Genomic DNA, 27,416 nt, shown 5'->3' with positions numbered 1-27,416 from the left:
CGCAATAGGAAGAAGAAGACAAAGGCATCGTCTTCGTGTGCATCGATGCAAAATTGGGGGAGACGCTGACCAATGACGAAGTGTTCGTCGAAGAGGAAGAAACCAGAGCCACCTTTAGGCTCGCAGTCGCACTAGTAGCGTGGTGCTGCTGCAGCTCATGCTTATTTTCCTTTCTTTTCCAGCCTTCCTTTGTTTTCTTTTTCTATCCGTATTGATGGATAAGATAATGGATTTATTTATTTATTGATTTCTGCTTCTCCGCTTAAGTCTACTCTTAACCCACCGAATGCTAATATTTGTACAAGATAATTTGGGACAGATAATAATAATAATGTTAATCTAGTTATGTTTTTGTAACCACTTCTGACGAGGTGGACACGTGATTCATTCTAGTTATGCACAAGGAGCAAATCAAATGTGAGATATTGCTGGAGATACATTTGATTCACTTGATGATATTAGAGATCTTCAATTTGCTAGCCTTTTCACTTGATGAGCCAGAGATAGAGGCCATGATTATTCAAGATGAAGATGAAAATAATTGAACTGTGTGTAATCATAAGTAAAATAATTTTTCTATACTCTACACTCTTGGGATGTTCTATTATTTTTTTTAATATTTATGTTATAAAATTTAAATATTTGATTGATTATATGACTTATTATGGATTCTTATATGTATTAAATATAAATTATATTATATATTAAAAAAATTATTTAATATCAAAACGTGTCCAAATATGACATTTTTTAGAATTAACGTGTCGTATCGTGTCCCGTATTCGTGCATCATAGCGTTTAGTTTCTTGAGAGTGATACTAATTAATTAAGTAAATACTTTTTAATAAATAAAACAATATATATGCGGAGATAACAATCTTTAATGAATTTATAGAAAATATTATAATAATTTTAAAACGAATTAATTATCATATATATGTGTATAAATAAATATTTTATAATATGCCTGCCACTACCTCCTCCGTACAAAGAGTTGATCAAATAAGTAATTAACTAATATAAATAATTTCATTCAATTTGTTTCAATATTAAAGTTTACAAAGAGCTAGTTCGTCACCTAAATTAAAGATACTTACAATTTATGTTGAAAATGGGGAAAAATTATTTATTAATTTATTTAGTAAATAAAACAGTTATATTTAATTGAAGCATAACTTGAATTTTGAAAGTAGTATTGTACACAATTAACCATTTAATTGAAGTCATTCAGGCAATGATGAAATAAAAAGGGCAAAATCAAAAAGAGGAATGATGAGTTCATCTTTATCTTCTATGCATATAACATGTACAACATTGCATAGCGTTTCTAAGGGGACAATCCAAGCCCCAAATAGCAGTGAGTAAAAAAAGATAAAAACACAAATCTCAAGATGGAACCGAAGAACCAAATCGTCGATCTTCTGCAGCAGGGTGCACCGCAATCTCCGTGGTTCCATAATCAAAGTAATCCTCACCGTTGATCTGATCAAGTGCCAAGACCAATCCCATGGCAAAGGCCCCATCAAAACCAGGCTTAACGCAAAGCAAGAACACTTCTTTCCCAAGCATAACGCTTGTGGTGGGGTCCACTTTTCGACAAATCTCAGCCACTACTTCCTTCACGGCGTTGAAAACCTTACAGCACCGCTTCGAGAAGCACCCTTCGATGAGGTACTCCACACCGGGTTTATCGTACACCTCCACTATCACGCTCGTCCGTGACCGTCCGATGATCGACGATCTCTTCACGCTGAACATCGGTTTATCACCGTCCGTTCTCTCCCCTTTGAACCCTTCCCACCGTTGATGAAGACTCGGCCACTGCTTCGCAAATACCAACCCCGTGTTAACTCAATGAGTCGACTCAAAATCAACGACTCGTCTATGAACAATAAAATACAAAGTTTCAAAATTATTAAAAAAAAAATTTTGTAATCTTTTGACCTTGAAGAAGAAATGATTGGAGAAAATCATGGTAATTGTATACATAATTAAATTAATCTAATCTTATACATAACAAAAAAAAACATAATTAGTAGTATCGATTCAGGTAATATAGCGGATGCAGAAAATTTTATGAAAATATAATATTCATTATAAAGTATAATTATTTATGTGACTAAAAAACTTAAATGAAGTTCAGACTTCTAAAAATTTGATGGGGTGATTATTATTTATACGACAAAAAAAAAAAAAAAACGATTTATATGCAGAAACGATTTGATTGGGCGAGTTAACTCGGAGTCAGTGAGTGGACTCGGAAAGAAACAATTAAGGAAGATACGTACCTTTCGGCGCAGAGTGAGAAGACAACGGCCATTGAAATCCATGAGAACGAGATCGTCCTTGTCGGTGGTGTGGGGTCCATACGAGTCGACTCGGAAGATGAGTTGGCCCTTGGAATCGTAAACAGCGAAGCCATCACCGGAGAAGAAAAGAGAGGTTTTGAGAACGGTGAGGTGGGTCTCTTCTTTGAACACATACCCATCTTGCACAACCAACTTCTCACTCATTCTTCTTTAACAACGCGCTTTGATTTCCTCACTGGAGGCCAAAAAGACGCTTATTGAATAAGGGTGAGGAGTTTGTAGTGTAAGAGTTCAAGAAATGAAAACGTTGAGTTTATATATAAGTTGAGAGTGAAGAGAGTGAGACAGAGAACTCACAGCTCAGCTTTTGAAATGTGCTGTAAAGGTGTTTTCGTATTAGCAACGTGATTCTGTGAAATGGTAAAGGAAAATTTTGAGATGAAGTGTGGGATGTAAAGCAAGATGAAGGGCAAGCGTGGCAAAATAGGTTTAGGTCGGTGGATGGATAGGGAACACTGACCAAAATGTAATTTTTTTGTAAAAAAATTATTCAGATGGCACGCGAACAATACTTTTTACCAGATTGACACGTGACATAATTTGCTATAACTGATAGCAAATTATGTTCGTAAATGATTTTATGACAAGTGACACATTTTTTTTAACTGACGCATCATAATTTTCTACCAAAGATAGCGAATTTGATTTTCAATATGGCCACGTGTCACAAAATAATTAACGAATATAATGTGCTACCAGTCGTAGCGAATTATGCCACGTAACAGTCAGATAAAAAGTAATGTTCATGTGACATTTGAGTAAAAATTTTGTCAAAAAGTACTATTCTCGTTCAATGGCGAACACAAGAATTTTAATAAGAGGGGGCAAAAATAAAAAAATGCTATATCATAAATAAAAGTACTTGAAATACAATACAAACTTAATATACAAAAAATTTGAAAGAAATCTATTACAGAAACTAATATCACTTCAATTACTCTTACTCTACGTGTTTTCATATTATTAAACTCATATATAATTGAATCTGTGCTAAAACTCAAAATAATTCTTTTTTCAATGTATGTAATTAAAGATAATCTATGACTATACATACATGCAATGATCTTAGGAAGGTGGAAGTTGATTCTGCCTGGCTCTAGAATTTACACAGCCAAAATCGAAAGGCTGAAGAAGGAGGTTGGTGATGGACGGAACAAGGAAGGGAGAGAGAGGATGATATGATGTTCTCAAGGAAAAATATAGGTAAGGGGGTTTTGGTAGAGGAGAAAAAAAAATTACCAGGGAAATATAATTACTGAAAAAATGGTAGGAAAGTCAGTTTGATGGAAAAATTAAAAAAAAAATGTTTGGTTGACCGAAATATTAAATTTATAAAATCTATGTTCGGAAGAAACTTCACACCTGTTTTTTCACTTCTTCAGTTATCTCAAAATACCACATCTCAAGTGGTATTTTGTAAAAGTGAATTTCAGCTAAAAATCAACACCAAAGTCGTTTCCTAGCCTTCATATTTGCCTAGTATTTTTTTAAAAAAACTTGAAGCAAATGTGGTATTTTTCAATACCCACTCACACTTCCCCATCAAACCCAAAATAAAACTTATACCAAAAGTGTGAGCAGAAGCATAGGAAACTGAAGGAAAAAACGTGTACAACACGATAATTTTATCATTACATTTTTCTACATATATTATTAAAAAAATCCAAATTTTAGAGGAGGGCAGGGACCCACCCTAGCCCCCCTACTAGGTCAGCCCTTGTTCTCGTTGCAAATTGAGTTTTACAATTCACTCTAAAAAACAAAGTGGGATAGACTGACTTATTTTTTGACAGAAAAAACTTGGACAAATTAATGTAAAATAAATTCAGATAAGTAGGTTAATCCACTTCATCTGCCAATAGAATGAATTAATTATTTTTTAACAAATTAATAACGGGACATCATAGAAAAGGCCGACAGCCCATATATAACATAAAAATCTACATCAGCATAATAATTCACTGTCTATATAGGTAAAAGGTATTAACAATTATAAAACGTGGGGTTTGCGTGTATGTCCCTACTGAATCCCCATTGATGTTTACACGTCACGTAAATAATTTTCCGGACTTTTATTTTGATTTCATCACATAAGTAAATAGAATGTAAGCACACGTGTCATAAGTGTTTTTCTATGGAATTAGATCCTTGAGTAGCTGTATATACTTTAACAATATTACGTATATTTATACACATATTATTTTGTATTTATATAATATTAATTTTTTAATTATAACTAAGTCTATCTCGCTTTTTATATATCTATATTCTGATTTTACCTAATATAAAGAGATGAAGAATATGGGGGGAAAAAACGTTATTCATCTACACTCTGTATAGCAGTTTTGTCTGCTGAAGTTTTTGTCCATACGTAGGTAACGTGACGCAATTTTAAGTTCAACGGTTAATCTTCCAATTTTAAAGAATTTATTTTGATTATTCTATCCGTGGATTTCTATATACAGGGGCCAATTCTTTACAAAAAAAATTTGTGTAAAAAATAAAAAGACGTTTCATAAAATTTTGGCTATCAGAATGAAGTTTTGGTTGTCACTCAAATGCATATGATATGACTCGCTTGATTTTACGAATGCGGCTCGGTTATTTGGTTTTGGCCAACTCGTTGCCACGTGTAGATAGCCTATACATCAGATGTTTTGGAGAATTACAGGAATCAGAAAAATTATTAAAGTAGTCTTTGGTTCGGGAGAAAAAAACTTTTACTAGGAAAATATAATTGATAGAAAAAACAAAGGAAAATAAGTTTGGTAGGAAAATTTATAAAAAGTTGTTTGGTACCGCAAAATATTGATGGAAAAATTGGGTTAAAAAGCCTAATGTATGTTTGGTTGAAAATAAAAATTAGATGGGAAAAATATCTTCAATTACAAAAGTAATCTTTATTTTAAAAGTTTGAAATGGTCACATGTGCTTAAGAAAGAAGGGTAAATCTGTCATGTCATTTATCCCTTTTTCATTTATCCAATTTCTTTCAACAATTCCACCTTTACAAAGGACTTCCTAAACAGTATAGACTCTCATTTTTTACTCATTTTCCTCAATTGCTAGACAAAGCGTTTTGATAGGAAAATCTACCACAATGCTTCAACCAAACATGGAGATGTCTCTTACCCACATGCACTTCTTCAGAAATATTTTCATTTCTCTCAAACCAAACACTACCTGATATATGTTAGCTGAAGGTTGGATTCTAAGCAAAACATGGATTGTCTTGTACGTAGTTTCTTAAATGCAAAAATTGACAAAAACAATCAAATAATAATAGTTTAATTTGTACATAAAAATTGAACAGCTGGAATGAGAGTATGTTTTTAATTCCCTTCAATATTATCTTTAAAAGGAATTCAAAGCTTTAATTTTCATCCATCTCTCGAAAAAAAAAATTATAATTTATATTAAAAAATCAACAAAAACAAAATGCATGGCTTATGTTTTCCGAATATCTACCAATGTTTTTTATTTTTCTTTTTTAAAAGAAATCTTTGAAAGAGGTAAAAATATCTTTAGAATACGGAAAGTGTAAGTTATCAACCACAAGATTTATTAGACTAGGAGAAAATGTGATTTATATTTTGACCAAGAAGTTTACAATGTAATTTATATTTTGACCAAGAAGGAGAAAATGTCCATAATATGTTGCAATTAATTACAAAATTTGACTTTATTAGTCAAAATTTTGGGGTCCATTAATAGATAATATGATTTTAAATAAGCTGTGAGTAGGTGAAGTTTGGTTGAGAACTTAAATTAATTTCCTAACTTCACCAAAACTAGAAATCTATCTTGACCTCACCAAAACTAGAACAGAATCTGCATGCTCCAAATGACAAGGACTTTAATTTTGTTTTTTAAGATCTCATCAATCTTTTGTTTCATTTGAGGAAACACCAGAATCATATACAAATTAAGGAGTTTAAGTTTGAACACTTCAGAAATTCTAAACGCTTTTATAAACTTGAAAGCAATAATATTAAAATATTTCATTAAAAAAAATTTAATAGTCATTATTTCGTAAATAATTCCATTTTCATAATTTTATGATGGGTAAATGAAAATATGCATGCTTACAAAAATGCATGTGTGGACTTACAATGCATTTGAAAAAGCTTTTTTCATTAAATAGTTTATTTTTTCAAAATAAAAATATTTTTATTTAATATATGTAGTTGAATATAACATTCAAAAAAAGAAAAAATTCAAAAAAGTTAAAAGTTAAAAGTTAAAATAATATTTTTTTTTGAATTTAAGATTCCTGACGTATGAAAATAAAATAAAAGAAAAATTAAATATTTTTCTCAAAAATTTCAATTTTAATAACTTTATATGTGAAAGAGTTTTTTTTTTTAATTTTAACATCCAATTTTTTTATGTATTTCATCTAAATACAAAATAATTTTCAACTTTAAAAAAGCACTTTAAGAAAATCATGCATAATTTTTTTTAAAAAAAAAAAACCCACAGAAACGGACTCTTAATTTAGGCATGTATAGGAGAAAGAAGAATATGGAAAAGGAGGTATTGGGCAGTGGAAGAAGAACAAATCCTTCTCTGGTAACCAATAACCAATGCCAGCCTTTCTTTCCCAAGTCGGCAAGTCCCCACCACCCATAAGGCCATGACCTATCAAATCCAACCCAAAAATTCAAATTCTAAGCTAAGATTAAAAAGAAAAAAAAAAAATCATAGAATCAAGCATAGATGACTATAGTTCAATTTCCATAAAGTCAAAGTACACGCAATCTTGGTGGGCTGGGTGGACCTCCACCGCCCACACCCACCCCACACAGCTTGTTTGAAAAGTTATCTCTCTTATGATATTCTTCAATGTTTGTTAAAAAAAAAAAATATGAGTAAATTGAGATGATTTAAAGAAAAATAATAAGTATTCCGTAATTTTCCTTTAATAAGTATTAGATATTTATAAAAATATATACAAAATAGATTTTATTTAAAAAAATTTATTTTAACTTATAACAAAAGCTTTATATATCTAACTATTTTGAATTTACATAATCACTTATCTAAAAACACTCACATTAAAATGCACGCATTAGTTTTAACCAATGTTATTAAAACTGATCCGGTCATTGACTCGGACAAGGTACTGGGTCATTGGGTCAACCAGTGGGTCACTGGTTCAACCGTATGACCCGGTAATTATATGCAATTTTATAATTTTTATTAAAAAATTATAAACATACTCAAATATCTAAAAAAAATGATAAAAATTTCAAATATTTTAAGATAAAAAATAATAAATCACATATTATTATTCAATAAAAGATTAAACAAAAATCTAATGATCATGACACGGGACTTTAGGGTCACTTGCATAGTGCATAATTGAGATAATATTAGTGTTGTAGGTACATAACTTATGTAAGTCAATAAGTAAAAAAATATTTAAATATGTCCATTATGATTTTTTTTGAAAAAAAAAAATTGGATATTTTTTTTTTGGACCGGGTCACCGATTTTCAAGAAAATCGGCCGGGTCGCACCGGTTCGTTGCTTCAATCGAACCGGTTATATGATCGGTTTACCGGTTCCCGGGTCGACCCGGCCGAGTCGGTCTGGATTTCTTAACACTTGTTTTTTTTTTTTTTTTGATAACATCTTAACACTTGTTTTAACTTCTCAATTCAATGCATATTTGTAATTTAATAATCCATCTTAAGAAACAACCTTAAAAGCTCTTTTAAAAGAGCTAAAAGAGCTTTTTCTAAAATGATGCTTTTATTTCTTTATTAAAAGAAGAGTTCATTTTTTCTGCAGTTATTGTATATAAGTTATCTGCAGTAAGCTCAATACGACATTATTTTGGGTTGAAAATCATAGAATTTTTGTAATTTTAATTTATTTCAAGATTATTATAGTCTTTATAATTAAATTTTTTTAATCTTCCAATCCTAAAATGATATCGTTTTATAAGTAAATGCAGATAAATATCTGCATTAACTGCAGAAATATTTTTCTGTTAAAGAATTACTTTTTTAAGAGTCTATGTTAAATAATATTGTTTGGCCTAATTTCTTCCTCTTATAAAGAAAAGACAAAATATAATCATTTTATTCGTCCTAAGTCAACTTAATACAAATTTGCGTAAAGTTGAATTCATGTGAGTGCTCAAGGATTCAGTTTGGAGGATTAATACTCTTTTACGCTAGTTGATTTTTTACCAAATGTGGTGGTTGATAATGGGTGTAATAGTCTGTTACGTTTCAGTATGTTAACATTGAGTGTGATATTAAACGCAGTTATAATCACAGCAGTTCATTTAAAAAAGTGCGTAAACTTTTTCCTTTTCATTACGTAAGCATTTAAAATCAATAATAAAACGTAATGATAAAATTTGTGATCATAACTGAGGAAAAATTAAAATAATTGCTTAACTATCATACTAAGCTTACCTTAGAATAGGCATATTGCCTTTTCATCATATATCATGCTTCACTGTTACATCAGGTCCAATATTATAATCACAATTCTCCAATGTAAAACATAATACATGTACAACTAGACTTAGGCAATAAGATGGCATGACAATATGCTTAACTCTAAATCCATAGACAATATTCATGCCCTAAGTCTAGTCTATGCCAAGTGGCCTCAAAATACAAAACAAGATCTACGTCCACATGCTCATCCTACGGGCCTCTTGCCCACAGCTCCTGTCCCACTGCTACTATCTGAAATAACGCCCTAACACGGGGTGAGATATACGAATATATCTAAGTAATCCAGAGGTTCTAGAGATTACTTCGCCTAATGGCTCACTCAGATGTAAATTAACAAAATATTACAACAACCAAAAAGAAATAAAGCAAAGAATTTAGTGAAGTAGGGATGCGTAGGGAGTAAAAATAAGATGAAGCTGGAATGGTCGATGCCAAAACCACGCAACATCTGACCCATTGGCCTCGGCATATAGCCTACGGGTTCTCATCCAAAGAAGTGTTCATTGAACATCAACCAAGGCACCCTCCATCCATATACACCCGAGACATTCTTAGAGTGCTACTCAGCGGATAACATCTCCATAACCCCAAGTCAACTGGAACTCCCTCACAGAGACCTATCCAGTGGAAGTCCGTAACGCCCGAAAGCATTTATCTACTGGCCAGAGATACGGTACATCCTATGTACCCAATATATATACATATAAGCATGAACATGTTATAACACATCATTGAAATACACCTCCAACCATTACCTCCAAGGGCATGGTGGAGCAAACACGAGGACTAACCCCAGTACTAAGGGATTACCTTGTTGAAGCTCCCTCTCTAGGTTCAATGCAAGGTACAACCGAGCAAGGTCTAACAAGAAATGCCACTATCATTTTGATCAAGGACCAAAGGCAATCCATCAAGCTCACCGTTCAAAATTCACCTTCGTGGAAGACAACCTACAATGACCACACAAGGATCATCAATATCCATCATCAATGCATACATACGGTACTGTTCATCTCTACAGTACTATTCATGTATACGGTATTATTCACTATTCACGTATATGATACTATTCACATATGTCACTATTCAAAAATACCATCCTTCAATTTTTTCTTACTTTCACCGATCAAATTCAATTCTCTATCATTTCTTCCATAGAAGCATATACAAATTCAGTATGTATAATAAGTTACTATTCATTATTCATCCAAAAACTATAAATCTATATCTACAACAAAACCTCAATCAAAACGAAGTTTTCTTACCGTAGATCTGTTCCTCAGGTTGCACACTTCATCTTTGGTTTTGGAACGAATGATTTTTGTTAACCCTAACTCAAGTTATGATCCTTGGAAGTTTTGAAATCAAAAACTCTGTTAAATTCCATGCCTGAATCTTAAAAAAAAAAAAAAAAAAAATTGTTGGTAGCATCAAGTTCCGGTTTATTATTTTGTTAGTTGTTTATTTTTCCTGCTTTATCACACAATGTTAAGCCTTGTTTACATACTATCAATTTTGCTAGGTTAAATTAGGTTATTACACGGTAATAAAAAGGTATCACTCACAAGTCCTGTTATCTTTTACCTTGGTATCGCTGCGATTGAAATTCAACTGGATAAAGGTTTATCTATCTAGTCACCTCCATTCATTACCAAACTTTACCCAATGGACTATACTATTTTTTTAGTCATTTTTCTCACTTTACTTTCACTTTTAGGGTAACTTTGATTACCCGCATATTTATCCCTTAACTGTCATTTTAAGTCTTTTTTCATCAAATGTGACTTTATTTCTTTTCTTTATAATTTTTTTTAATATTAAATTCACAATAACAAGTGAGGGTTATTACATCCACTTAAGTGGGGTGGGTCACACGGTTTCCACCTCAACTTAAAACTCACACATTTAACTCACTAATCTTCAATTTCATTTAGTTTTCACCAGAATTCATAATTCCTAATCCCATGTGCCATTTCTAACTTATTTTCAAACCTACAGCTCAAAATTCATTTGGCACGCTTTACGTTACAATTGTACGACGATATTTTTACCAGGTAAAAACATTATTCATCAAATTTCTAAAAACTTCCCTAACCACTCAATTTTTCGTTCTGAATCCATTTTCAGGGTTAGTTTTTTCATTTGAGACCTTCTACTCAAATTTTCTTTCCTAGAATTACGTGTTTGACAAATTACCGTTTTATCATTCATATGCATTTTGACCCCGAATTCAAGATTTCAACTAATCCTACTCTTAAATCCTTATTTTAATTGTAATTAAGTATTTTAGAATTACGAAGTGTTATAATGGGACAACTTCCATTTTGGAGCGATGTAACGATACACGATAATAGGGATAAGGATGTGTAAAATAAAAGAAAGTTGAATCAAATTGTGAATCGAAGCAAACTGCACTTCAAATAATCGATTTTTAAAAATTCTCTTGTTGAACCGAACCAATTTTTAAAATCAGTTCAAGAACCAAATCGTTTTTGAAACGAACCAAACAAGTTTGTAAACTAAACCGAACAAATTTTTATTACTTTATTTCTTTAAATTTTTAATTTTTTTCTTTTCAAAATAGGGTCAACCCGAACCGGTTCTGAACCGAATCGAACTGTTTCTGAACCAAACCAAATCGGTTGGGAACCTAACTAAACCGAATCGGTTCTGAACCGAATCAAACCGTTATTGAATCGAACGATTTAAATCAATTCGGTTCGATTTTAAAAAAAATTCAGTTCAATTGGACTCATGCATATCCCAACCTGATACTATTAGAGATTTAGATTCTTTTGTATTATTTTCTCAAGGTATAAGTAAAAAAAAAATACATAAATGATATTAATAAATTCTACCCAAATAAATTTGGCTCATTTGAAGAGGTAAAAGCAGCAAATAAAGAATTAAAGACGAAGAAGATTGACTTGAACAGGCGCGTCTTGGAACTGGAAGGAAACGCCGATTCTTGGAAAGAAAAGGTGGCCCATTTAAATGATGAAGTCCAGAAATTTCAAGATTTTTTGTAGAAGGAGGCCGAAAGGGACCTACGCAAATATCTTGAAGCAAGTGCACCTCTTCAATCCTACTGCCAAACTGGATAACGTTCATTATCTCTACTATATCAAGGATGGCCAACTAATGACCTTGAATGACAAAGATGAAGAGGTACTGGTGGACCTTGTGAGCGCGATCGACACGAAAACAATCGCGTCATCCATTCAAGAGCCTACCCCGCAAGGGCCAGCTGTTGAAGGTGGGGATGTGACTACCAATGACGATCCCCAGGATATGTCTATCCAAACAATATGAATTTTATATTTTGATTGTTTCCACATTTGGTTTGTACATGGGTTGTCCCATGAATGTTTTTTTATTTTCTGTTGTAAACACTGACTAACTTTTCCAATGATTAATGCTGCGATATGTTTATGTCGCGTATGAATTTACTTTTCTTTTCATAATGCTTCTTTATGACTGCATACCATGCATAATTCACAGGATGATTATTGATCTATCCTGGTATGTATATATCCTGGTGTATACATATCAAAATTTCCCTTCTTCACAAATAATTTTAAAACTTGTAAAGGGGTATCAAAAGAAAACAACGTATGGACCTTTTTATCGTATGACGTTTTGTCATAAAAGGGAATTGCTGTCAGTAGTCATGTCATAAAGTTTATGATCTTTGAAGGTTATTTGCTTAAGGGTGCGGTGGACCTTTGTCAGTTCTTGTGTTGGCTTCCTTATCTCTGAAGTTATGTTAAAAGGCGATTTTGTGCGCGATGGTGTCATCGCGCCATGCTTATGCGCGATGTGAGTCATCGCGCCTTATACTGGGCTTTAAGGATTTTTGGGTCTTGTCCTTATGTATGTGGGTCATTAATGAGCCTATTACATTTTATCCAGATCAAAAGTAAATTGAGATGATTTACTGAAAAAAACATTTTGTAATTTTTCTTAAAGAATAATATAGTAGTGAAATTCTTCCAAATAAAATGTATTAGAAATCTTTTTTAGTATATATATATATATATATATATATATATATTTCTTAATAATTTTTATTTTATTTTATAACAAAACACATTATATATGAAGCTATATTAAATCTACATAATCACTTGTATGAAATATATTATCATTAAAATACACATGTTAAGTTTAGCGACTCGGGTAAACATATACACATATATAAATTAGAGTAAATACCTTTTTTGCTCCCTTACAATATCCACGAAGCCCTTATTGGTCCCTAGCAATAAAAAATAATGGTCCCTTAAATTACAAAAAAGAGGCCACGTTAGTCCTTATGTTAAATCTCATCCAACGGCCCAACTAACGGTGCACACTTGGCACGTTAGTTTGCTGACGCGGATTTGAGTGGTCCACCATGGATGTTGAGACGACGACGTTTTGATAATCAATTGCATCTCCATGGTCGTGTGGATACCTGACCTAGCATCAGTTGCATCTCCAACGCCCTTATTGGTCTTTGACAAAAACCACGGGGCCTTTTTTGGTCTCTAACTAAAGAAAAACAGGGACATGAAATCAGTAGATTTCTATGCAATCAAATTTGTTAAACCAGAAGACATGGATGTACAACAATATGAAGTTCAGCTTTCTAAATCATGAAATCATTGTATGACACTTATTGTTTCAAACGAAAGTGCAATAAATCAAACAACATATAAGCTAAAACTTTGTTGTATACCAAACATAGAAGTATGTCCCTAGCTTAAATGATAAGACACCTTAAACAGTGCATACAATATTGCTGCTTTACTTTAGACTTCAGAGAAATAGAACTGACTAATATGCATATCTTCTCTAGTCACTTTTACTGCCATATTTTTTATCAACAAACACATTACTTGTCAATGATGAGAGTCTGCAGCAGTGCAGATACTAAATAACATAATTAGTTACAATTTTGCAAAAATATCCCCTTCTTTCTTCAACAGAAAAATTTAAAAGTTATTCTATAAGTAGGATAAATAAAAGAGGATATAAAATGAAACTTACATAAAGCCAAGACGAAAAAATAATACCATGAAACCCTTAATCTCTTAGTCAATTCATAGTAAAAAGAACTTTCAAGAGCTAAGCCAAGCGAACACTTTCATTTTCACTCCAAATTAAATGTAAATTTGAAATTTAATTTTTAAAAATATAGCATCCTATTAAACTTACATACACCCAGATCCAGAAAGCATAGAGCATAGCAACAAAGTTTTGCGTTTATTATTACCACTAACCTCTAATATCAATCAATCATAAAAAGATCCTCAAGACTAGAAGGACAAAGCAAAACCCCTCATCCCCAGTCCTCACGAATATCAAGCAGTGCATAACATTGCATATATCCTACGGTGAACCTTTTACCAAAATTGTCTTTACTTCAATAGTTTCATAATTGGCATACAGTAAATAATCAAGAGGAAAGACCCAAGAAAAAGTGAAAGAGGTTTATAAATTAAATTAACCAAAGCAAAATTGAGAACTAGATTACCAATGTCTACTATTTTCAAAACACGTTCTTGGGACAACGTAAAAAGCTGCTACCCCAGAATCAAACTTCAACTTTCAGTAGCCAAAGCAAGTAAAAAAATAAAAAATTATATTCCAAATTTCACAAAGGACCAAGTCAAAATTTACCCCAAAAACTAAAATTGTAAAAACATTTATGTAGCAAGAAATTCAAAACAAAACCAAAAAATCGGCACTCCAAATTCCAGGAAAAAAAAGGAGTGCTTTAATTTGAAGTGTCACCCAAAACTTCAAAATAAACTCACATCACAGTATAACAGTTAAACGATGATGAATCACTCTAAAGAGTGAAACAATTAAAACAAAACCAACCAAGTCGTGGATGTTCCAACAATGATGTTTCATAGGGTTGATGAATGTTTAACTTTACCTTTTCTGATTGCATTTAACATATATAGTTGTGGTTGGTGAAAGTGTCATACAATAATTTCATGATTTAGAAAGCTGAACTTCAGATTATTGTACATCAATGTCTTCTGCATTAACAAATTTGATTGCATAGAAATCCTCTAATTTCATGTCCCCAATTTTCTTTAGTTAGGGACCAAAAAAGGCCCTGTGGTTTTTTCTAGGGACCAATAAGGGCGTTGGAGATGCAACTGATGCTAGGTCAGGTATCCACACGACCATGGGGATGCAACTGATTATCAAAACGTCGTCGTCTCAACATCCATGGTGGACCACTCAAATCCGCGTCAGCAAACTAACGTGTCAAGTGTGCACCGTTAGTTAGGTCGTTGGATAAGATTTAACAAAAGGACTAACGTGCCCTGTTTTTTGTAATTTAAGGGACCACTATGTCCCTTTTTATTGCTAGGGACCAATAAAGACTTCGTGAATATTGTTAGGGATCAAAAAGAATATTTTCTTTATAAATTAATATGTCAATCTTAACAAACAACCATAAATTTTATAACCGGTTGATTTCTAGAGTGTGATCAATAAATAAACAATCCCATCAGAAGATTAGCTGTCATGAATATGTTGACTTAGAGATCCTAATATAGGAATGATCAGTCCTCATAAATTGATAACATGTGAAGAAATGATGAATTCCGTTGCATATCTGGAGTCACGTCCTGCATAAATAATAGTAAATTATACTAATTTTTTTTGTACAAAAAAAAAATATACTAAAAAATTAAATAAAAAAATCATACTAATTTGTTTTTCTTTTACTCTTCTAATATGAGTAGAATTGTAATCCAATTCTGTCTTAAGTACTCTTTGTGTTATAAAAAGTTCAGTAAATTCCTATTATCTTTTTTTTGTTTGTATGATGTTTTTTTTTTCCGTTTATATTTAATTATTGGACCCAATGATACAATGCTGATCCGGATTCATTCAAGTGATTAGTTAGAGGGTAAAATTAATCTTATATTGCATAAGAAAGTGTATCTTATGTTGTGAAATAAAATTATGGTGGATCCCGTTTTGATTTTTTTTTAATGGGACCCACCTTGATTTTGTTTCACAACATAAGATTAACTTTACCCTTAGTTAAAATGTAATAATAATTCTGCTCGCATGATCAACTTTTTTTTTTTTAATTTCGTTTCTCTTCCTTATAGGCCTTTGATTAGGGCCCATCTTATCCCAAAGTTATATATAATCCAATTGGTGGCCCAGAAAAACCGATGCCAATGCAGGCAGCATAATAGATTCATGTGGTATTAAAAAAAGTAAGCTTGGGCCAATGTTTAATGAGTCTCATTAAGTTTTAGCATTTATATTTTAAATATAAAGATGCAACCAAAGGACACTGGCATTTCTGGTTAATATGGCAATTGTGAAAGCATATATCCATCGTCGTCCAGGTTCAAATGCCCGTAAAAGAAGGAACCTAAAGAGAGGATAATGAGGTATTCAAAAATACCTCTTTTTGGCTTTCATATTTTCCGTGTCATTAGTAATATTAATTTTCATATATTTGATTTTGTTAAAAAAAAAAATTTTAAATAAAAATCATATAAAATAATAGAAGTATGATTTTGATTAACAAAATGATATAAATTTTTAACATATGAATTAAAAAATTGTATAAACAAAAAATAACATTTTCATTAAATGCGTGATTTATAAACTGCAATAATTAATTACTTTTATATTTATTTAATAAATAAATCATCCATATTTTAACTATTATTAACTATTTGAATAATGTTTAAAAAATATAAGGAAAATGCATTTGTCATGTTACATTACAAATGAATAGTTGTTATGTTAAGAAAAAGACAAATAGGGGTGCTAAACGAACTAGGGGTCTTAGGCTCGGCTCGTGAAGGCTTGTGCTTACATGTCTATTATTGAAACCAAGTTTGGACTTGTATAAAAACTTGTTTAATAAAATGCCTCAGACTCTAATTCAAAAGCTTGGCCTCAAGTCTTTCAGGCTGACCTAGTATACTAACTTTTATTTTATATTTTTTATACTATTCATAATTACTCTCTCTCTCTCTTCAATCCATTTCACCTCATTTTATTGGTTAAACAAATTTTTTTAATATTTTGTTCTATATTATGCTTTTTTGGATATACATTAAATTTATGGATCTTTATGAAGTTATTAGTGTTGTTGATAATATATTTTGTTTGAATAAATTTTTGTTGTCTTATTTTTTTAAACAGGCTAAATCAGACTTTTATTTTTTATAAATAAGACAGGTCACAGTCCAATAATTATATTCATAACAAGTAATAAGCTAGGTCAGGCTGACATATTTAAACACAAGCTTAGCCTTTTAAGACCAAAGTCTGGCTCGGCTCGGCCCGTTAACACCCCTAAAGACAAGTTATTTACCAAAAAAAAGAGAGGACAAATTTAATTCATTGAATAATGTGTCCTCTCACTCTTTTAATATTATATAATTTATCTTTTTCTTAACGTAACAACTATTTATTTGTCATATAACATGACAAATACTTTTTCCAAAATATAAATATTTTTAATTAATTTAAAATTATCGCGTTTCAATCATTTACATTTTTACTTATTCAATGAATAAAAATAATAAAAAGTTTTTTTTTTTTTTTTTAATGAAAATACTTGTATTTGGTTTTAATAAATAGAAAGACTACCACGTTTACCAACTCCATTCGTTACTAAGATAGTGGGGAACAATGATCATTTTATCACACTTCAGCAAATTATTCACCAGACTATCACATCAATAGTAAAAAAATTTGAAATACCACGCGCCATAATTCACTACTCTGTGCAGCAAATTATGTTTGCAAATAATTAGCTTATGCCATGTCAGGCTGCACAGTCAGCAAAAATGACACATGTTAAGCAGTCAGTAATTCGCTACACTGTGTAGCGAATTATGCTTTGTATTGATGCCTGCTTGACACATGTAATTTTGGATGGAGTCTGACATGGCATAATTCGCTATACTGTGTAACAAATTATTTGCAAACATAAGTATAGCGAATTATGCCGCGTGACATTTCAAATTTTTTTACTGTTAACATAACAGTCCTGATAAATAATTTGTCCAAACATAATAAAATGATCAGCGTTTCATTTAGTGGTCCAATGGACCTAGCTATTCTTATTCAAGTTCCTAGCTACGGAATATTAACTGTAGATGAGCTAGACCATACGTGGTGTTTCAGTCACCCGCTTTATGCTTCTGTCTTAATGCAGATACATTGTTGCTCTTTGCACTGAAACAGCCTCTGCCTCTGGATTAAAATTTTGTACTTTGGTCAACAATTTGACTAGCAACATCGAATCGGCCGAATATTAATATAAATAATCACTTTTCCGAGTCCTGATTCAACTGAATAGTTTATCAAATATTTGATGTTATTTCATGTGGTCATAGCTAGTACCGAAAACGAGAACAGACCCAATTTGCTTGGCTCATAGCTGAGCTGTGATATGAATGAACGAGTCATATATGTGACAATAGCTAGGCCCAATATGGTTTAAATTTTGAAAATGTGCAGAGAGTGCAGTGCAGTCACTTTGAACTTTTGACCCATCTAATTAAATTTGATAGATTCTCCAGAGTGACATTATCGAATTCTGTTACAAAGGAAAGGAGCTTCAATAGGAACAATACTCAAAATCTCATTCTTCACCGAATTTTTTATTCAAATGTCATGTGAGTGAATAGTATTATTTTCCAAAATTCACGTGAATATGTTTATTGAACACTATAACGAACTCAATTTGTTAATGTGTCACATTTTTTATGGACACTAAATTTCCTATTTAGAGTAACGAACTTGCCCACATGGATATTGAAAAATAAATTCACGTGATATTTGAGTAAAAAACTTGATCAACAATGATATTTTGATCTTTGTTCCGCTTTTAGAAGGGTACCTGCTTTCCTCACACTACTGGATTTTGATTGACACCACCCTGTTTTCGATTCCCTGGTGTTAGCACAGTTCTTTTACCTGGAAACAGGTGAGTGAAAGTATATATATATATCTCTGAGGCCAGAAAATTTTTTTGGCGTTTGGTACAGGAGAAATTTTATTTGTCCGGGAATCTCAATTTTTAAAAATATGATTTTTACATTCAGTTTACCATAATATCCGAAAATTTAAAATTTAAAAAAATTCAGTTTCTCGGGAATCCGGCCAAATGCCGTGTACCAAACGCGCCATTTCTGTGTATGAGACCAGAAAAAATTTGTACTTTTTAATTTGACTTTTATGACGATTTTTTGAAAACATAAGACTCAAAGAAGATTCGAATACAAATATAGTCACTTAAGGCTTCTTTTGGTATGCGAGGAAAGAAAAAAAGATTTGATTGGGGGATGATGTTCATTCTTCTTTTTTGTTTGGTACCGCATAAATAAAGAGAAGAAAAATTAGTTGCGGGATAAAATTAAGTGAGTCAAATTAACCATTTTATTATCTTCCCCCTTTTGAGGGAAAAAAAAAATGGAAGCGAAGTATTGAATCAAACACTCCATAAGGTGTGGTCCTCAATTTAATTAATGACATTGAAAGTTAATGAATTAATTATATTCATCATCAATATTTTTAATGCTTGAGATTTCTTGCAGCTTTGTAGTGTCCATTTCCTTCTTAACCATTTTCGTTCCATTCCTTTCTCTTTATTTTTTTAGTGAGAATTAAGGAGATATCCTCGTTTAACCCGGTGACATATATAGTTCCACATTGATTGTATGTGCAATTAAGGTGGCCGTTATAAGACCTTGGACACTCCCACCCTTTAAGCTAACTTTTGGGGTAGTGTATCCCAAGATTCTTTACATGGTATCAGAATTTGAGTGACTATAAGATCATAAGTTCGATGCTCACTGCCCCCACTTTAAAGTGGAATTAAAATAAAAACACAAAGAAGTCAACCAAAAATTAGACCTGTGCAATATCCACACCTCAAGCCCAAAAGACTTTCATGTGAGAGGACGTGTTGAGATATATAGTTCCACATTGATTGTATGTGCAATTAATGTGGCTATTATAAGACCTTGGACACTCACACCCTTCGAGCTAGCTTTTGAGATAATGTATTTCAAAATTCTTTACGCAACCCGCTTCAAGCACCCTAAAACTAACTCTTCATTAATACAACGAATGCTTTGAATATATAGCCCCAAAAAGCATTACTCAGTCCTTCGAACACAGTTCACTATCAACAGTGAACACCCATTTAACACATAATAATTTCTATGAATAGTAAACATCAACTTTCAATAGATTTGATCCACTTTGGTTGAAAAAGTTAACAGGCATACAGCGAAAGCACACACTGCAAGGAAGAGTATGATGCCACGGCGTACATGAGAGAATCCAAAATGCCAGAGGCGGTGATCCCATTTTTCTATTCCCTACACAACCCAAGTACAAAAGCTGGTATAGCTTGGTTTGTCTAAAACCGGAAAGGCCTGCCCTTAGCCTTACAAAACCAGAAAGAAATAAAATGAAAAATAGAAAAAAAATACAAATAAAAAAGTCCTATAGAGATATTTAATCATCATTTCACTTGCTTTGTTAATTCTGCACCGGGTACCTCACTCCTGCTGCCAAAGCACGTTGTTGCTCAATCTGCTCATTACCATATCATAAACAAAAAGGTATCATAAATTGACTCCTATATGTCTAAATCATAATGATAATAATTTAATAAAACTCAGTATGGAGTGTAACTTTACTTGGAATAGTTCATGTAATTTGTTCTTGAGATAGCAATATTCATGCTCCAGCATCTCCAACGCTCGTAAGCATCTGAAATTTGGTAAAGATTAAACAATAGCTTTAAGTTAGAACTTGGCAATAACAATTAATAAATAGAACTAAAACTATCAACATCTTTGGTACTACGGATGCACCGAAAATTCAGTACATCTTCCACTTATATTGTAACATGTGTCTTTACTTTATATCAAATCACTATCTTTACTATTTTTAATATGAGTAGAAGATGCACCGAATTTACGGTGTATCTGTAGCACCAAAAAAATTTCCCTAGATAGAATATTTTTCTGAGATATGATGAAACCATTATTATAATTATAAACATACAGTTGTCTACATTCTTACTATTAGAACGTGGGAACATGAACATTGCAAATAAGGATTTAGTGCAATGAATAGATAAAGTGTAAAATATTATAGGATGGTAAAAAAATAAAAGTATAAATTATGCACCAACCCAGCACGGTTTTTGTGCTCAGTAGCGGCACGAAAGGCAACACAAACGTTTCTGACTCTCTTGGCGCCAATGCTGGAGCTGCTACCCATGAATTGATTCAAATGTATCCCTATTTTCTTATAGTCCGAGAACTCCCTCTCCATCCTGCACTCACACATTATTATTAATTATTCATCATTAATCAAACCAACCAAAGCGCATCATTTAATTTCATCATATATACACACAAAAGTTACAATTATTAATAATAACGTAACACAACATAGTTATCCTCTATAGCTATAGTAGCTTAGAACTAAAATGATCATAATTAAAAATGAAAATTCAAGGGGAGAAGAATTGATTATTACAGCAATGCTCTTAGATTCCTGAGAAGCTTCTCGGACTCATGGAAATAAATGTTGACAACCTCGGAGACAAAGTTTGGGGAAGTCTCATCCTGCAGCTGCTGAAGCTGCAAGAATTGCTCATCCAACACTCCCTGCCCCAAAAATTAAATAAAAAAACCATATATGACTTTTTTGGCATCTATATATATTATACAAACATGACGTGGCTATGTTAAAACTTAACAATGAAGCAAATGCTATTGTAGCTAACAACGTAAGAAAGAACAATAATTAAGGAACAAAGATGAGAGGAGAGGAGACGTAGGTTGTACCTGGTGGAAGAGGAAGGCGAGGAGGCGGTTCATGTCGGCCCACAAGAGGTCCGCACCCAAGCCAAGCATCCACAGAGGAAGACCCGTTTTGGCTGATTGAGGAATTCAACTCTCAAACTCTTTTAACAAAAATTGTTCAAAGTTTGAGAGTGGCTAGCTAGGGACCAAAAGAACGAGTGTGAAAAGTATAATAACTCTCCACCTTATATAACTTTCAAGTTTCTTAGTTGTTTTTCTTCTGTGGTCATAGGGTTTTGTGTTCCAGCTCCTATTGTTGTCGCGGGAATAGCACTAGTATTTAAAGCATTCGACCACATTCATTATTCTTCTGCATCTTCCATTCAATGTTTTACTGCAAAACCTATGTTAAAATAAATAACGTCTGTTACTGTTTGTTTCCATTTTATAATTATTTTCATTTTACACGAAATTTAAAAAATTTATTAAATATCTTCAATTTAAAAAATATATAAATTTATGAGAAATATTTTTCTTATATTTTAGGAAAAAAGTTACCTCATGTTGTACAAATAAAATTATAAGTGGGATCCACAGGTAAGAGGAGAGAGAAAAAAGAGTAGTGAGACTCAATACCTTTTTGAGTGTGTAGGAAAGTTGTTTATCTCATGTAAAATGAGATCAACATAACCCTAAATTCATTTAACTAAATTAACATTGTATTATATTAAGGCTCTCTCTCTCGGTCTCTCCTTTCATTTAGTAAAAATAGAATTAGAAATCAATAAAGATAAAAGTCAAAAAAGTAATTAATATATTATGAATTTTTTAAAGTAATAATTATTTTATTTTAAAATAAAGAGAGCAATTTTAATCTTTAACCTAACAAAACCTTAAGCAAAAATGGGGAATAGAGCGTGCAGGTTTTTGGGTTTCACGAGGTGAATGCGTGTTATCTACCGGACCATCCTACATGCCCGCAGGCGAAGTGGAGGCGGTACCTGCTGTCCCCGTCCCCGGTCACTTGGCATGCGCCTGTCCTTTGCAGGTTGGAGCGGCGTTGCAGCCTCACCTCCACCCGACAACTCCCTGCAACCGGTAACCTGTCAGTTACCACTCGTCCTGGCTACGAGAATTTATTCAATGCTGTGTTTTATTGAGTTTTCAATTTACTTCCACTTGTCTCATTTTTATTAAATTATTTTTTACCTGATATTATATTAAAATTTATATTAATAATATGATAAAAGTAAAATACATATCATATTATGAGTTGAAATAACATTAAAAATTTGTGCCCAAAAAAAAAATTAACATTAAAAACTCAATACAAAAGTAGCACAGAATAAATTCTCCCGGGCTATCACCTTCACCACCGTTAAATTACGAACTACGATATCTTTCCGTAAAGAACAAGTGAATATATTATAAAAAAAAAAAAAAGAACAAGTGAATAATATTTAATTTTTATTAGTATATATTAAATTATTTTATATAATTCTAATAATAAGAAATAATTAGAAAATAAAATCCCTATTTTATTTCATACATAAGATTAGTAATATTTTGAAAAAAAATAATTACACAATTATTGAAAGAAACTATTCTCGTACTACATAATTATGTCATTTTTTTTAATAGTAAAATTTATAAATTTATTTTTATAACATGAAATAATTTATTTTTTTAATATAAAATTAATAAAATTCATAATTATTTGTCACCATTCAAAGTTTCAAACCCACTACCACAAAAGATTACTTTCCCTTCAAGTTTTTTTCTGCTATTGTTTCCCTCTTGTAAGCTTTTCCACGTTCCCGAGGAGAAAAGGTGAGGTTAAAAAAAAACGCTTGCTCCAGCTGAGTGACTGTGATGGTGCATCGAAGTCAGGACTCAGAGCTGAGGGTAAGGTAACGCCCGTTGAACAAGGCTCTCAGTGAAAAGTTTAGGGCCATGGTGGCCACGTGGTGGATTATGGGTGACTGAGGTGGACTTTTGTGTCTTTAGAAAATAATATACACTATTTAAAAATATATCATCCAACACCTTAAGATTTTAGGTTGAAGTGATTCTTTACATGGTATAAGAGTTTAAGTGATCTCAAAGTCATGAGTTCGATCCTCACAGCTTCCACTTTGTAGTGGAATTAATTAAAAAGTACAAAAAAGTAAATTAAAATTGAGTTTGTACAATATTCACGCTTCAAGCCGAATAAACTCTTGCACGAAGAGATGTGTTAAACCATTTAAAAAACTATCACTTAACACCTCAAAATTTTGAGTTAAAATATTTCTTTACTGGAGGTAGCTAGAAAGCAGGTCCATGTTGATGTTTGAGAAGACTTCTCAAATGGATTGCCATTGGTAATGGGGCAACACGACAATACAGTTTAACTGCTAAATTGGTAATTAATTATTAATTAAAAGTTTTAAGGGTAAAAAAACCTTAACTTAGCAGTTACTCTGCCAGGAAATTCATGACAAAATTATATGTTAATACTAATATTTCAAAGGCAAATGATTACGTTTTAAAGATGCATATATACATGGAGTTTAATATTTCTTATGTTTCTATATATAAATATATAAAGTCTATATAAAAAGAAAAGAGAAAAAAAAAATCTTACATGATTTTATGTATATGTAAGAGATAAAATTATTTTCTATAATATAAGAAATATTAATCTCATATATATATATATATATATATGAGGTAGGATCTTTTGACACTGGTGTCAAAATCAAACGACTCTCAGATGAGGTGTCAAACTTTAAATTTGACACCGGTGTCAAAAGATCCTACCAATATATATATATATATATATACACACATGAGTGTGTGTAACATAAATGTAAAAAATAATTTTATCTTAATATATTTATATATACATAAATAAGTGTACGAGTTCTATTTTTTTCTTTTTCTTCTCTTTATATTATCATATATGAGCATCGCGCGCACATATATATATATATATATGTAAAAGTTAATTTTATCTCAATTTAAATTGTTGGCAAAATTATAATAAAGTATCTCTTATGGTCCACTAAATTAGGAGAAAGTATGTAAATAAATTATTCATACGGATTAATGAGGATGTGCCTCGCTGGGAAGAGAAGGAAATTCAAAAACACTCACACAAATGGAAAAGCAACAAAGAGATTTTTTATTTATTTTCGGTAAACAGCAACAAAGAGATTGGTTTTTGTAGAAATATATTGTAAAGAAGTACTGATGGAAATATAAATATGAAAAAGTTATACTGCTTTATAAAAAATAATTGAGTTTTGGAAAAAAAAAAGTTATAAAAACTGATCAATAACATTGTTTTATAATTTTCAATATGCAAGCTATGGGGAAATTTTTTTTGGATGGGTTTGAATCAAAAAGTAAATTAAGAATTAGGAGCATTACCTCTATAATAATCTAATTGATCAGTGAATATTCCAATTCCATTAATTAATAAGAGAGTCAGATAGAAGCATTATTTGGGGTATCCATATACTTTACATCCCTCTTTTATATCAAATATTCCAAAGGATGAATATATTAAGTAACTTAATTTTATTAAATACAAAATAATAAAATATTTTAACATTAATTTTTATGTATTTATATTTTTTCTTGATAAAATAAATCAAAAGAAATGAAGACTCTATTTTTTTTTTCGTAATACCCATCAAACCCTATAAGTGGATAATAAATTGTTGTATATTATAATATATATCAAAAATTTGTTACATAAATAAAGGTTTAGTCTAGCTACTTTGTATAATATTCATTTCTCTCTGCATAAATGTTATCTTATCTTACATATTTTAATATATATACCTGAATTCACACATGCAACCGTTAAATATACACTTTAACCGTACAATAGTGTTACAGCAGCCCAATCTCGGTTATGGGTTTACATATACTTAATTAGTTCTACTAATCAAAAAAGGAAGCATGTTAATTTGTTTATAATCACCTCGATGCTCGCTCGAAAGGCATGCTCTGTACTGACGTAAGCAAACTGATTAATTGACTGTTAAGTTTTATTTTTCATTTATTAAGCTACAACAAGCTAATAACACGGAACAAGTAATTTTTTACATTATTTTTTTAATAAATATAATGACTTATGCTCACATATAAAATTAGATAGTATAACAAAATTTCCAAATAAATATCTTTTACCCAAATAATGACAAATCAAGGAATCGGGGACAACAAATTAATTTTGATTTATTCTACCACAAAAATAGATCCAAGTCAACACGAATCTTTTAGTTTGGGACCCGATATTAAGTCATGCATGCTTTATACAAATTAAATTTATGCAGTATATGTATTTTTTATTTTATTTTTATTTTTGAAGTGCGAATGCCTGAATTGAAGCATGCTTTGTGTTGACGTAACCAGCTGCTGATTAAACAAACTAAAATTTCCTTAATTTATAGGAAGCACTTCTGTTGGCGATCATACCAATGTTTCAATTAAACTATACTATAGTCCCTGGACTCAATGCTCCCCCGTGCATATATTATATACGGTAGCTATTATTCAAATCTAGTAAGAGATGCCTTTTGTCTGTCTTCATATGATTATTGTTTCATTCCCCTAATGGCTTCGATGTTCCAAACGACATAAATAGCTTTCTCTTGTTCTTGTTCCATAGGAACCTAAAGTTGAACTAATGCTGTTCTACTATTATGTTCATTTTCATATAATTGACACGCCTGTGAGGTCATTAAGGTACGATGATTATGCTATAAAGGTAATGATGGAAAATTGGTGGTTTCAATGCTCGAGGTTGTTACGGTTATTCTTACTTCTTGGATAATACCCACCCTTTTCTTTTTGAAGAATCTACGAGAATTTCGAGTATCAACACAATAATTAAAAGCAATACTTTGTTTTTATTTTTCATTATTTCAAAAAATATTCATTGCTATGTGCATGTATTCAAGTCTGCGGCAATATATATACCAACAAAAATGGTTATAAATCCTAAGAACATATATATTTTGTTTGTTCCAGCCATATTTTGTAATAGAATTATTAATAATGAGTTTGTAAAATTATATTTTTCACTTAGTTGTAGAGTGTTTTTAATTTTTGTTTATAAGACACACTTCGGGTAATTAAGATTTTAGTAGATTGTATTAAAAAAATGGTGTCAAAATAATTTTGTGTCAATTAGCATTGCCAATTACCAAAATATTTATTGATTGTCAATTTGTATATCATTCCCACCAAGGTGTGCCGTGATATGTAAGAGTTGATTTTTATATCCGAGTTAAACGCTCTCATAAGAGATGCAGTCGAAGGATGATTCATTTTATAAGTTGTGCTTAATTAGAGTTTTGGTCTCCTAATGTAACATTTTCCTCTCTCTGTGTGTATAAATATATGGCCAAATGTGCTTGGTAGAGATCTGTTTGACCGAATGGTTAATCCTTAATCCAAAAGCCCGAGCGCATGAACAAGCCCAAATGATAATTCTTTAGCCCAAAAGAGGAAAAAAAGAAAAAGAAGAGACAAACTTGTGAACCCAAAGAAAAACAAAAAAGCAACTTAATATAGTGAATCTTGAATGTTCCAGCCATTATCATATTTTCTAAATTAAAATCATTTATTTTAAAATTTATCCAAATTTAATTTTATAAACTTAAAATTTTTTAAAAATAACTTTTTAATTTCTTATCATATGACTATAGCTCGAGATGTAAATGGACTAAGCCGGCCTACAGGGACCAACA

General features: G+C 31.5%; 2 protein-coding genes across 3 annotated transcripts; both read right to left on the bottom strand.

The window, feature by feature from the left end:
- Positions 1 to 1,233: 1,233 nt before the first annotated feature.
- Positions 1,234 to 2,713, bottom strand: LOC133286658 (protein LURP-one-related 5-like). 2 transcript variants are annotated; one of them, XM_061484099.1, is made up of 2 exons: positions 2,289 to 2,713; positions 1,234 to 1,824 (listed from the first exon to the last, which is right to left on the bottom strand). In XM_061484099.1, exons 1-2 carry the CDS (start codon positions 2,511 to 2,513, stop codon positions 1,387 to 1,389), a joined length of 663 nt encoding a protein of 220 aa, XP_061340083.1. In that variant the 5' UTR covers positions 2,514 to 2,713; the 3' UTR covers positions 1,234 to 1,386. The 2 variants fall into 2 exon arrangements, with proteins under 2 accessions (XP_061340083.1, XP_061340084.1); XM_061484100.1 differs by having other exon boundaries at positions 1,234 to 1,821.
- A 17,676-nt stretch (positions 2,714 to 20,389) lies between these two features.
- Positions 20,390 to 21,810, bottom strand: LOC133286679 (pseudo histidine-containing phosphotransfer protein 6-like). The gene is made up of 5 exons (XM_061484127.1): positions 21,712 to 21,810; positions 21,401 to 21,531; positions 21,051 to 21,194; positions 20,551 to 20,623; positions 20,390 to 20,443 (listed from the first exon to the last, which is right to left on the bottom strand). The coding sequence occupies exons 1-5, from the start codon at positions 21,778 to 21,780 to the stop codon at positions 20,390 to 20,392; spliced, it is 471 nt and encodes a 156-aa protein (XP_061340111.1). The 5' UTR covers positions 21,781 to 21,810.
- Between the last annotated feature and the right edge of the window lie 5,606 nt (positions 21,811 to 27,416).

Source organism: Gastrolobium bilobum, unplaced genomic scaffold (assembly GCF_033153095.1).
Source record: "Gastrolobium bilobum isolate Gb01-03AN ecotype WA unplaced genomic scaffold, APGP_CSIRO_Gbil_v1 utg5155, whole genome shotgun sequence".
NCBI classification, from domain to species: Eukaryota; Viridiplantae; Streptophyta; class Magnoliopsida; order Fabales; family Fabaceae; genus Gastrolobium; species Gastrolobium bilobum.
The sequence above is the reverse complement of the archived record's forward strand: the minus strand, read 5'-3'. Positions and strand labels throughout refer to the sequence as shown.

Coding starts and splice junctions, on each gene's coding strand:
- LOC133286658 (XM_061484099.1), bottom strand. CDS start 2,513: ATGAGTGAGAAGTTGGTTGTGCAAGATGGGTATGTGTTCAAAGAAGAG. Junction 1,825..2,288: donor TTCTCACTCTGCGCCGAAAG/GTACGTATCTTC, acceptor GTATTTGCGAAG/CAGTGGCCGAGTCTTCATCA.
- LOC133286679 (XM_061484127.1), bottom strand. CDS start 21,780: ATGCTTGGCTTGGGTGCGGACCTCTTGTGGGCCGACATGAACCGCCTC. Junction 21,532..21,711: donor TCGCCTTCCTCTTCCACCAG/GTACAACCTACG, acceptor TTTTTGGGGCAG/GGAGTGTTGGATGAGCAATT. Junction 21,195..21,400: donor AGGAATCTAAGAGCATTGCT/GTAATAATCAAT, acceptor GTGTGAGTGCAG/GATGGAGAGGGAGTTCTCGG.